This window comes from Boleophthalmus pectinirostris, unplaced genomic scaffold (assembly GCF_026225935.1).
Source record: "Boleophthalmus pectinirostris isolate CB_2022bp ecotype Guang Dong unplaced genomic scaffold, ASM2622593v1 HiC_scaffold_19, whole genome shotgun sequence".
Taxonomy (NCBI): Eukaryota; Metazoa; Chordata; class Actinopteri; order Gobiiformes; family Gobiidae; genus Boleophthalmus; species Boleophthalmus pectinirostris.
Genome location: NW_026571140.1, coordinates 15,830,331 through 15,843,825, shown reverse-complemented (window position 1 = coordinate 15,843,825; position 13,495 = coordinate 15,830,331). Strand labels below are relative to the sequence as shown.

General features: G+C 38.5%; 1 protein-coding gene across 7 annotated transcripts in view; it reads left to right on the top strand.

The window, feature by feature from the left end:
* The first annotated feature begins 683 nt into the window (after positions 1-683).
* The window catches only part of kif13ba (kinesin family member 13Ba), a 29,224-nt gene continuing 16,412 nt past the window's right edge, over positions 684-13,495 (top strand). For 4 of the 7 annotated variants that reach the window (XM_055154950.1, XM_055154951.1, XM_055154946.1 and 1 more), the window contains exons 1-9: positions 1,592-1,752; positions 1,959-2,254; positions 4,744-4,834; positions 11,542-11,554; positions 11,695-11,755; positions 11,835-11,927; positions 12,256-12,436; positions 12,974-13,061; positions 13,177-13,311. In XM_055154950.1, coding sequence (XP_055010925.1) covers positions 2,185-2,254; positions 4,744-4,834; positions 11,542-11,554; positions 11,695-11,755; positions 11,835-11,927; positions 12,256-12,436; positions 12,974-13,061; positions 13,177-13,311 — 732 coding nt within the window. In that variant the 5' untranslated portion in view covers positions 1,592-1,752; positions 1,959-2,184. Of the gene's footprint in view, positions 855-1,591; positions 1,753-1,958; positions 2,255-4,743; positions 4,835-11,541; positions 11,555-11,694; positions 11,756-11,834; positions 11,928-12,255; positions 12,437-12,973; positions 13,062-13,176; positions 13,312-13,495 lie in introns of those variants that run through there. The other 3 variants (XM_055154948.1, XM_055154947.1, XM_055154949.1) reach the window with 3 other exon arrangements.

The window sequence follows — 13,495 nt, the reverse complement described above, 5'->3', positions numbered from 1 at the left end:
GTAGCTAGGTAAAGACAGCAGGAAAGTTCCTACACTGCTCTGGTGTTTTGTTTAGTGATAAAATGGTCCATTCCCTCAAAATGTTTTTTTCTGGAAGATCTTCTGCCACATTTGCTGCCACATACGGTGTAAAAAGCCTGTAGCATTTCAAATGTAGTGGGTGGTAGGGGATGGTTTGCCTTGCTCGCTTGCTGATTGCACCTCAGTTTATATGACATAAACATCTTATCAAATATAGGCTTCAAAAAACAATTAACATGATATAAGCTACATCCTATTATTGACTTTGTAATATGTGTATCTTAAGTCCTCTGTGGGAATAAATGCTTGACTACATCACAACCCCAAAATGTATTCAGTTCATTTAAAGTTGATTGCTCACCGCGTGGTGCTGACTAAAGAGTGCCACCTAGTGACCAAAAAAGTAGTTTCTCTGCTGATCATTTGCAGGTTGGCGCTGTCTGCCATCTATTCTAAATCCTCAACAACTTTGCGACTTTTCTGTTTTTCTGTGCAACCAACACAACCGAAATGAAAGAAAGCTTAAAAAAACAAAACAATTATGATCTATTTTATGCATTTTTTGTCTTTTCGTTTAAAATAATTGAACTAATTTAGCAAAGGGCTCATCAGTGCCATCAATGCAACCAGTGGTAGATTATTTTGAAATCCACTCTTGACATCAGCTAGGGAAGTCGAGGGCAGTAAACGGAAGTGTGCTCCTCTGGGGTCCATAGGGGGCTCACATTTTTGGGAAAAACACCAAAACTATTTTATCTCGGGATGGAGGCCGTAGGTAGATACATTTCTTGATGATTCTATTCTAAATTGTGGGTCAGGATTACGAGTATATGGTGAGAATGTTGTGTCTTAACATTTCTAAACTTTATTGTTTTGTTACTCTAAGTAACAGGTCTGTACAAATGGCAGCTAATCATGGACGCTGCGTTCGCTATTTTCTATAGCAAACTGCAGCATAAATATCACAAAAATATCATGTTTGTCCCTTTACGTTTCCCCTTATCATTCACCACTTCGTCGGAGTGACTAGTATAAAATCAAGGCTCAAGAACCGCTAGTCGCAATGTGGGTGGGGTGGCTTTTAAAAGAAACCCACGTATTAGTTATTCGGAACATATCCAGACATGTCAAACTTTTTCACTGCTTCGTAAAAACATATCTTTCAATCTATTTCAACACAAACTGTAATATATAAATGGTTATGAGAAAGCTTTTACGATGTCTTAATATGAAATTGCTGACGGAAGCGCTGAGACTGCTTTCGTTTGTTGCTTACTGGAGGAGTCTAGCTCAGTTGCCTGATTTGTGTCAGTTTTCAGTTTGTCTATTAAGTAAACTAGCCTAACAGCATCACTGTGCCATTTATACTATATTATTTCAATATTTCATGTTATCTAGAGGCTGTGTATCAGGGTCGTCTCGTTTTTGTCGCTGAAATGTGAATATTTTTAATTCACCACTATTTTGATATGGGTGACAAAAGCTGTCTGTTGTCACATTAGGCTTACCGTAGACACCATGGCACGCTAACTTGCGCATGCGCAAAGATTTTTATGAAGCAAATTGGGTAGCGATGCAAATTGGGTACGGTCCATGGGACTCTGAGGGCGGATGGTGGACTACTGGACTCCGTTTGTCAGCTGAAAGAGGAGAGCACCGGGCGGTTCTCTCCTTGTTGTCTCCGCTCTAGTTTCAGAATAACGGTGTTGCCACTGCCATGGAAAACATAAGGTATGCAGCAGAAGTACTTGTTATAGCGGAGACGCGTTATGTCGACAGAGGAATGGAAACATGCCTTTCTTGCGCTGAGCCCCTTCGCTTTATTAGGGAAATTAGCTCGCTAGCCAGTCTTTGGGATTAAATATAGTAAGCACGGACAAGACGCAATACCACCCACAGCTGTTACACCCATTGTGTATTCTTTTTTATTTTGACAGATTCCAATGGGACTAAATAACAGAGTATGAGCAGCGGCTGAAAATAAAACGCAGCGGCTGTCTTCCTGTGGATTTTTTTCCTTGAACATGCCTGATCTATGGAGTAGTCCTGAGCGAAGCTAGCTGGCGGTCTCCCCGGCTAGCGCATCGTTTCCACTTATTGGATGTATCTGTATATGAACGGCTGATTTGCTTTGGATCAGCTTTACCCATCATAAGGGTCACCATGGGGGAGCCTAGTCTGGATGACTCCAATGTCAAGGTGGCTGTCCGTGTCCGGCCCATGAACAGAAGAGGTAAGAAGATTTCAGGCACTGGCCTCTACATAAACAACAATCACACGTCTCACTAATAAACATGCGTGTCATATTCTTTTTTTTTTTTTTTTTTCAAACCACCAAGCTGGTTTGTATTATTCCCAGGCAGTGCCACACACTCACGGGCATATGCTTGTCTTATTGTCATTTTAATTTCCTGGGAATTAAATGTCAATAGTAGCCAGTCACCATGATTTAGTGTAATAAGCTGTTGCTTAAGTTGAGAAGAAAAAGCTGTCCATCCTGTCCTGACAGCAAATGTAGGGTGCAGGCTTCTATTGTAGCTGACTGCTATACAATTGGATTTCTTTACTACATGATAAATGACCTTAAGACTAACTGCCTGTTGGTTAACACTGTATTGCAAGAAACTTGAATTAACCTGCAGTGATGAGGGTGTAATTGGACAGCAGTGCTGGTTTGAGATCATCTGTATAACAATTAAACAGTCAAGGCATTTTGTGTGCCCCATGTTAGGCTGGGTGTAAGAGTTTTGTGCTGTGAGGGCCAGTGTTTCTCATGAAAGGAGGAGGAAACTGATGCAGTACTGTATTTGACCGACACCCGGCTGACTGCACCACGTGTATTACTCTCTCTGTTCTGTGCTGGGGAAGTTGGTCACAAGACCGAGGCAGTGGATCGCCCGCCTTTCATATAGACATGTAGGCTGTACCATAAACCTTGAGTAGGAGCTTGTTGCGAAAAGCTATCAGGTGTCTGACATTTGTAAAGCATCTTTGTTTTTAATATTACATTTATTTGCCTTTTCACTTTGCCTAAAACTCAGTGATTTAAACCTGTGAATATTTTCATGGACTAAACCTGAAGCATTTGCCCAGTGTCCCAGGTTAGTTACTGGTGTATCTGCTTGCCTGGACAAAGGCAGGAAGGGAGTCATTCAGATTGAATATTTGCTACGTTGTGTAACTGTGCATGCTTCCCATAGCCGTGTCCTTCTAAAAACACAGACAAACTCAGGCACAGCAACACCAACACCAGCACAGGAGACCTTTTCTTGCTTTTATATATAGTGCCAGACCTGAGCGTTGGTAGAGCAACAATGTCCATCGAGAACCCAGTGGAAACTGGGAGCTGGCAACGAAGCACGAAGCAGCAAATAACAATGGTTTCATTTATCCTGACAACGTCACATCACACTTTCCCCTCTGTTCAACAGGAAGTGGCTATTGGAAAAGGGACGCATGGGTAATGTAGGCTGGAACCGAGTCATTTCAGTCAAGGAAATCCTCTCTATATCTACGTTTTTGCTCTTTAACTCTATATGCTCAAACTACATGCACAGTGTACTTATGCACATAGGTAGTCATGTGCATGGCACATTCATCACACCAACAGCTGTTCAGGTGTCTCTGGGAGACAAATTGTCAAAGATATATTTAGACTGCTATGAGGGTATTGTATTATTTTTGTAAGTACTGTACTGTACTGTACTGTACTGTACTGTACTGTAATGCATATTAAATCACCAAACTAGTTTTAAAAGGGATTCACAATCACAACTCAAATACGTTTGTTAGTGTGCATTTAAATAGCAACAATATAGTAATATGGTTTAAGGGACAACACATTCAAGCTGGTAAAGGATGTTTTATGGTGTGGGTCCTTGCTGTTACCTTGAGCAAACAATGAAGAGTGTAAAGTGCTATTCTTGCATTGAACTATGGTCATTATTTGACAGAGGGCATTTCTCTGTGTTGTCATTTATCAAGGAATAGGTTTTATCTTATCAACAAAATGATCTGTTAAGGAATCTGTTATTGACATGGTGGACCCCAGATGACTAAAGTTACCCACTATACCATTATAGTCATAAATATGTCTTGTTTTTGACATGTGGGATTAGTGCATTTTTGTTATAAAAATACTTAATTCTAAAAATAGTTGTTCTTAAGAGCACCTTTTCTCACAAATAGAGTTTATTCTCAATACTTCAAGCTTTTCTTTGTCAAAATGGAACATTAAGTTTGTATTTGTGAGGGGTTACAAGTGCAACAAGTACAGTAGTTCAGAAAGCTGCCTCTGGTGTTCAGAAATGTTGCATCATAGTGTAAATAAGCCTCAGCGAGCATGTGAGACCCTTTTCTGTGGGGTCATGGAGACACAGCGACTGATTGCCTCAACATGTCCTGTATTATTGATTATCTTAATACTCACTCAAAGTTAAAAGGACATTTTGCTGTCAGTTGTTCTGCTTGCCAATTACAATTACACTAACTATAGTGTCAGAATATTTTGTGTCAAGAGTAATCCAGTTGTTTTCACCTTTTAAAATTTTCATTGATTTAACATGAAGTTAACTATGGATTCTTTGAGGTATGATGACACAATCCTGACAAAATAATTTCCCTGAATAAAATTAAGGCCATAACATAACATGTTCTGTTGTATTAGTGTGCTACTGCTGCTGGTAATTCGTTCTTTTTTTGCTCTTTTTATATAATTCACAGAGAAAGAACTAAATACAAAATGTGTAGTGGAGATGATGAAGAACCAGACCATCCTTCATCCAGCAGGGACCAACCTGTCCAAAGACTCCAGGTAATTTGGTGATTATAAGCACTTAATAATTGTGTTGGATTAAAATGGCACTAGTGCTGCTTATTTAGCTTGTTGCTGCACAACTGTGTTGCATAGTTCTTGTCCGAATACTGCTGCTTAATGACTTAATGCCAGATTTGTATGGAATGTTCCTCTGCCCTCATAATGCAGATCTTGGCAGGAAGCAGACTCAGCAGCTGGAACCCACTGACAGGTGTTTTGCACATAGTTGATGTTAATGTGATTACTTTCTCTCGCCTGATTTCACCAGACAATTGAATTCTTTCTTTTGAAGGATTGTTGAATTCCATTTTTAAACCTACATCTTTAAAGTAGGATCACAGTTGTCTTTCCCATGTCAAGGATCGTGAGAAGGTTGGCACTAAGCTCAAACCAGATTACATAATGAATTCACCAAAAAAATAAACACTGATTGTTCTCGAAGACCACAGACCATAATACTATACAAAGACACATCTACTTTCTGTATATAATGTGATTTATTTTCTTTGTATCTATGCACATTTTAGTATTTAGTCCTTTTTCCTCTTTAGCTCTCAAAGTTCTCGAATCCTGATGGAATAGGTCATCCTTTTTTAATCCGTTTGTCCACATAATTTCACCTAATTGCATAAGGAAATTGAGCTGGGGAGGCTTGATTTAACTTGACAAACATTCACACATTGTAAGCTAATCTATTTCATGCAGTACTAAAACTAAGAGGTACATGAGGTATTTTAAATAGTTATTTACACACTACACATGATATTTTAAAGCAGACCTGTTATGCAAAATCGACTTTTCATAGCTTTTAACCATGTTATAGTTGTTTCCCTTCACATTTACCCCATCGAAGTTGTTTATTTTGTGATTTGTGCATGTTTGATCAATCAAATTGCAGATTAATCCCGTTTTCAGTGTCACCTGCATACATCCACTGTTTTGTACTAACTTCTTTCTTCAGTTTTATTTTCTTAATCCATGATAGGCGTAGGATTCTGCAGCATCATGTAGTCATATAGATAGAAATGAAAGAAAAAAATTGCTATGTGCTAGCGTGATGTCAGCTATCCATTGGGGGGGGTGTCGGAGTTGCTAGTGGAAGTTTACTAGTGAAAGTCAGCTAACTTGTTTCTTTTTATTAAGTTTTTTTTTAGATAAATTTTGCAATTTAATTGCAAATGATAATATGATGATCCACAGATATCATAGAGTATAACTATATAGCAGACACAAGCACAGTGGGTCCTCTTTAATGTATTTGTATTTGTAGTGTGTCAATTTAAACCAGTGATTGAAGAAACTACTTACAAATGTGTTAAAGAGCCTGTACCTATTTGAGTAAAATGCATCTTGCCCCAGTACAGATATATTGTATGAACATTTCTTAAGGCTTAAATAAGTCAGCTGCATGCTATCTGTATCTAATTAGAACACATTTTATTGTTTTGAGTATTCAGGATGACTTTGTTAGCGTACTAGTTGAGGTTAGCTTTATGGTGATGTCAAAACTCCACTTTGGCCTCTGAAAGTTGTGAATAGCGCTTATAAACTGATCTTGGTGAATTATTAGAATGCTCAGAATGCATAAGGTAAGTGAAAATAACTTTGCACTGTTTTAAAATGAACTGTTTTAATGTTTTTAAACGGTAAAAATCAGGTACAGAAGCTTTTAAGGGACTATATTTATTGCCTTTTATTTACTCAATTAAAAATCACGGAGCATGCCTTAGTAAATTCCAAGCAGCCATCTTTGAACAAACCAGCTGCATCGGAAGAAAGATTCCCTTGTGGCTTGTGCGAGCTGGCTGCAGACTGCCTGATCAGATGTAGTAAATAATTCTGGCTTGGTGCATGTGAGAAGCGACTTGAGTTGTCGTGCCAGAGTGTCCAAGAGGGTGCTACTTATGCCTGGAAAAAAGACAGAGACAATCAAAGCATAAAACTCACTCCCTCACTTCTCACTGGGTCATAACTTCCCACCACCACAGCTTCCTCCCTTTTTCTCGGCTCTTCCGTTTCCGTGGTAACACGAGGAGGTGAGCTCGGGGTCGCCATCGGTGACCGTGAAGCTCTTGAGTTAGGAGATGGTGGTGAAGGGGGGAAGAGGCGTACTTCTCCTCCAGCATCTGTCGGTCATAAACTTTGTCTGCTGACTTTTATGGTGGACTGAACAAGAGCCGAGCTATAGCTTTTCTCTGCATCCCTCTTTGACAAAAGAACAAACTAGCAGACGGCGCATGGCTTCATCTAGATTGTTGGTACTGCTGCCATATTTGTTTATTTTTTAGATTTTCCTTGTTTTACTTGTTAAAGCTAAACCAAGGAAGTGAGCTGTGATGATGCAGGTGCATGTAATTTGCTTATCTAGCCAGTCTATCAAGAAACCCTTTGTTGGAACTGGGGATGCAAAGCATTTAGTCATCTTCCTGACTGTTTAAACATGTAAGACAGCCACTACACATGGCCTCCCCATGTTTACATTTAGGATAGATGTAAACTTCCAAAAGTAGGGTAGTATTAAGTGAAATTTTTGCACTTTGGGCTAAGTTTTGTGCCAATTCAAGGCTGTAGTCGACTAAAGAAACGGATCGACTAAAAGGAGGCAAGACTGCACCTGTACATGAACAAAAACAACAAATTATGCACTAAACTATACTATACTGTACTATAGGAAACAATAAAGACAGATCAAACTTGTGAATTATGTGTAACTCTGATATTTTATATATAAATGGCCAAATCTTCAGCTGACTGACTCACTACTTTTTTTTACTGTTGCCTGGCCTGTATTGATAATCTATGTAATATAAATAAAAAATATTTATTAGTTTAATAATATACAATTTTTGTCAATTAATACAAATTTTGGTTGTTTAATAAACATAGAAGTGACATATAATATTGTCTGAATAGCATTGTCAGTATACTCCAGTAAAATATTAAGACATTCATTTTGTTTTTATCGCACCCACCACTATTCACATAGCATTTGAAGAGGCTAATCTAGCTGTTTGACTGAGAGAATCCTTTTTACCACTGTGGATTAACTCCTGACTTTTGTTTCACTCTGTGGCCCCATTAAAGTGTTAACGCAGCTTCTCTTGACTCTCTCTGGCCGGTATTGACTGATGTATAGATCTGCTGTAAATGGTTGAAAGGGTGCCATTAAGTGCTGCTGATATAATTGAACTCTGGGAAATATTTTTAAGCCACTGGGCGTTTCAAATTAGTTCCAATGCTGTGATCTCACTAGTAAAGTTCTCATAATGTATTTGTTGTTCATGACATTTAAGACTGTGTTCAGCTCTGCGCTCTGTTAGTCCTGAACCGTTTGTGTGGTGCCAGTGTCTGCCCGAGTCAGTTTTTCCTGCAGTTTCAGAGCCCACAATGCAGGCTTGGCTTTTTATTTCCTCAAATTTCCTCTCCCTGTGACTCACAGGAATGGTGACATTAGTGTATAATTTTAGTATGTTTCTCAAGGAGGTGCATTGGAAAAATTGACTACATTACATGACAACCATTAAGTACTGTGAAAACACATGTAACATTATAACTACTGAATGAACAGAGCTTACTTTTAAAAGCTTGTAAATGCTTTGCTTCCTCTTTTTCTAATTTTCTTTTTTATGTACTTTTGTTTAATCCTAAATAGTCAGACTCAGCAGCATTACTATAACATGGAATTCTGACCTGTCTTTCAGCAAAAAAAAAATTAACCCAGTCTACTGAAGCATTTTACATGGATATTCAAATTAAAGTAAATGTAATATGTTGAAGTATGTTAATGTTATACTATACAACCTTTGAGTATCCCATGACCAGGGATGTTCAGAGTTGAATTCCAGGGCACCTCGTCCTTGAATAGTGAACTTGCCCACAGACATGTGGTTAGACGCTATAGCTGCTTTGCCTGGTGACCAAAGGCTGTTTGCATAGGACTGGTAAATTCAATGTTGACACAATCTGACAACAATCTGTCTCCTGTCAGATGTCAGAGAGGCAAACACAAGTAGCTCAGTTTCCACGGGGATGCACAAAAGAGGCTGTGTAAGCCTGTGTACGTTGGAATGATGTTGAACTTGTCCACATGAGACTGCACACTTAGCACTTGTATGTAATTGTTCAGGCCCTAAGAATGGGGTTTCCTCTATTTCAGTAATAATTTTGTTCAAATGTGGCAATGGCAGGAAAACACATAAGTTTAAATTCCACACCTTGGTAAAATATGTTTTGTTTTGGACATTTGTGCTTATATCTCCATTGTATAGATTTGTGTTGCAGTAGCCTACCTAATCTTTAGAGTAGTGGTTCCCAAGTACCCCCTAAGCTTTGTCTCTCAGGTACAGGGCAAATACATCTGTTTATTATAGTATAATGTACGTAGTTTATTTTATTGTCTTATTTTAATGATCCTGATGTCCAGAATCCTCCAAAACGTTCTTAAAGATGTAAAAAAAAAAATAAATAAATAAAAAATTTAAATACTTTTAATTTTCACCCGGTTCTTGTACCCTTGGTGGGGAAGCCTTAGAAAAAACTTGAGAGATCACACTAATAGCGTTAATTAATTTAAAATGGCTAAAGAAAACCTTAATGTTTTCTTGAAATTAAGTGAAAATTATTTGCAAACATTATAGACTTGAAGCAGCAATGTCTTCTTAAAATTCCAGGTTGTTGTCTTTGTGCCTGAGATCAAATTCAAAGAAAACTTAGATTTATACAATAACACAGTAAGCTATTTTGCCATGTGTTTTGGTATTTTAGCACAATGTAGATGACAGCATAATAATTTGTGCTTTCTCCTTTATTTGAAACACATAGTACAACTATAACAAAAGACCGATCCCTGTAATACAATGCACTTGGTGGAGAAGCCTTAGAAAAAACTTGAGAAATCACACTAATGGTGCCAATTAATGTAAAATGGCTAAATAAAACCTTAATGTTTTCTTCAAATGAAGTGTAAATTATTTGCAAACATTATAGACTTGGAGAATATGATAATGCTTAAATGCAACATATTTTATTGTGGATTAATGAAATTGAAATTTTTAAGCAGATGAGTCAAATTGAATACTAAACTGAAATACCAAAAAGTGTTCTCTTGAAATGTCTTAGACTCTACATTCCTTTGTCTGGCCTTTTCGATGTAAGTGCTCACTTCCACCCCATCCTCCTCTCCTCAGTTCTTCCCTCACAGCCACGGATGGTACAGTCCCAGGGATGAGGAAAGAATGCCTGAACATGAACAGTAGAGGAGCAGGAGAGGGAGGGGGAAGCAGCCATGCATTAAGTTATTTTTTAAATGACGATGATCTGAGCAGAGGGAGCAGGCATAGGCAAAGGAGGAGGGTCCAGGGCTCTCCTGACTAGTACTGTCCTGTCATTGGTCAGACAGGGGCCGGAGCTGCTGTAATAGACATTTGCACACAGACTTAAATGACCCATGTTGCCAGCAGCTTTTGAGGCCACTCTGACAGCTGTCATCACTGCATACATCAGGCCTGCCAGGCTGATTTCTACCCCTGCAGCGCACATGCATATGGGGAGGCATGGGCAAAAGTAGGATGCTTGCAGTCCTAGGAAAAAATTTGAACAACAAGAATGTAACGTGATAATTTGTTCATATGGAGAATTGGATTTAAATTCTTAATTTTTTTACCGTGACCTAATTTTTTTTTTTTTTTTTACGATGGCCTATGTTTATAAAACTTTAAAACATTGGATTATAAATCACTGAAATGAAATGTGCAACTACTGCAGTCTTGGTTTTAAAGGAATGTGCATTTGTAAAAAGAAACAGGTGTGGGGAAATCTGCTGTTTAATTCTGTCTAGAATTCTTTACACTACATGAAATTCAAGATTTGCAAACATTTACCTTTTACCTAAACTAGTGGAAAGCAGCAATGTCTTCTTAAAATTTCAGATTGTTGTCTTCGTTCCTAAAATCAAATTAAAAGAAAACTTAGATTTATACAATAACACAGTAAGTTATTTTGCCATGTCTTTAGGTATTTTAGCACAAAGTAGATGACAACATAATAATTTATAGTTTCTCCTTTATTTGAAACACATAATACAACTATAACAAAAGATCAATCCCTGTAATACAATGCACTCTGCGTCTTTAGCTTGAGCTGACTCTCACATATCTGTGAGCTTAGCTTCTCTTCTCTAAGTCATCGTGTTATCAGCAGTGCTCCTCCTCTTGGTAAATGTCATTGTTTCTATTTGTAGACTCATTACTTGCTCGCGGTGGTGTTTATTTCCAAGCACGACTCTGACCTAGTAACCCTCCATGCCACCATCTGATCCCACCCCACAGTGCCACCCGCATCCACCAGCCCTTCAGCCACACATGCTTCACTTTCACACATTTACACAATTTGAACAATTCTGTGCCAACTGTATTGCAAACAGATTGACTGGTTTCTTTACACTGTTGATTTTGACATGTGACAAGCAAATATTATGCAAACCAAATGGAAGTTACGTAAAAGCTAAGAGTCAATTGAAAACAAAGGACGCCAAGGGGCCCAGTCTGTTATGTGTTTTTGCCCCTTCAGTAATGACAAATTTTTCTTTTTACGTGGAAGATGATACATTGAAGTTTTTGAAAACTGCTGTTGGTTACTCCAACCTTTTATGTTCTTTCTATCTGTTTACATGTTCATGTGAACCTTGATCTTCCCAACATCATCAGGAGCCAGTCCAAGGTACCAACACGAATAGCACTGACCTACCTAATCCATTTCTATGCATAATGACACATTTAAAGATACCTTTGTGTGATAAAAAAAAATCTTGCATTTCATTTTTTTTTGTTTCTAATGCTGCTAATGCCTTTGTATTTTAGGTGTTTGCATATGATTACTGTTTCTGGTCCATGGATGAGTCGGATACAGAAAAATTTGCAGGTTGGTCTATCACATTATGCAAGAGTATTGGAAAATGAACGACAACATTATAGTAATGTTTTGTACATTTGGTCTGCAGGTCAGGAGGTGGTCTTCCAGTGCCTTGGGGAAAGCCTTCTCAACAATGCCTTTCTGGGCTACAACGCCTGTATCTTTGCTTATGGACAAACGGGTGAATAATCAGGACATTGCATCTTTACTGTACTGCATGTAGAAACAAAGGGTCCAGTGAGGCTTTGCTGTGCACTTTTTACAGCAGTATCATTAATCTGCTTTATGTCACTATTGTATTACAATGGCATTTGTCTTAAGTGTGTACTGCATTTCAAAAATAGGTCATAATTTATATAAAGAACATATAGTACTGATACAAGTACAGTCAACACTACAAAACTAGTGCACATCTTATCTTTGACATATTTCTCTTTTCTATATTGAGCCTGTATTTTACTTTCCACATGGTTTTAATTCTATTGTGCCTATGTCTTGATATTTTACAGGTTCAGGAAAATCCTACACCATGATGGGGTCAGGGGACCAGCCCGGGCTGATTCCCCGCTTATGCAGTGCTTTGTTTGACCGAACACAGAAGGAACAGCGTGAGCAGGAGAATTTTACTGTTGAGGTGTCCTACATGGAGATCTATAATGAGAAGGTCCGAGATCTGCTTGACCCCAAAGGGTATGACCTGGTGCTTGGCGTCATTTCTTTACATAAATACCAATTCAGTACAAATGACAAAAAGAGATGTTGTCAGGGGAGAATCATTGATTGGTGTTTTGCATGTTAAGCCCTTAGTGTAGCCGGGCACCACCAGCAGCTGTGGTCAGTAAATAAAATTATAGCCTTCTTCCCCAGCCTGTGAGGGACGTTGGGTCTTGTCCAGCAGGTCAGCAGTAAATCTGCTCTAGTCCCAGAGTCTGCTGCCCAGACTGCATGACCTTTGACCTTTTCTTACAACATGGCCTCTGGCCTATGTAAAGTGGCCCATGGTCAAAACACCATCTGACTTCCATATGGGAATGGCTTTAACTCTAGAAATGATGAAGTTCACAAACAGGCAACTGAAGCCAGAAACTAAAGTGAACACAGTTTAAGTTTGAAGTCACACAAAAAACATCTCATTATGCACAAACATTGTTTGACTATATTCACTGAAGAGCTTTGATACATGAACTGAATGAAAGAGTTGTCATCTGTATTTTCCTTTTCTTGCAGGGGCCGACAAACACTTAAAGTCAGAGAACATAAAGTACTAGGACCCTATGTAGATGGCCTCTCTCGACTAGCTGTGGCCAGTTACAAGGTAAATATCATGACACAGTCTATCTAGTCTAATCTTGTTAATGTGTAAAAGCAATAGCAATAGTGTTTAGGGAATGACAGATCTTTTGTCTTGTTGTTGTCTAATTTCTTGACAGGACATTGAGTCTCTCATGTCAGAAGGGAACAAGTCTCGGACTGTTGCTGCTACTAACATGAACGAGGAGAGCAGTCGATCACATGCTGTTTTCAACATCATCTTGACGCACACGCTGAAAGACCTGCAGTCTGGGGTAAGATGTAAGAGTGTAACAAATGCATAGATAACAACTGTGGTGTAAAAAAGTACTGACATGATGCAGTGATAAAATGCCATGTATAGTTGTATTGTCGTCTTGTGAATTCTTTAACAAATCAACTGGTCAATCTTCATACATCAACGACAATTTAAAAAAAGAGTTCTCTGACCTATATGGC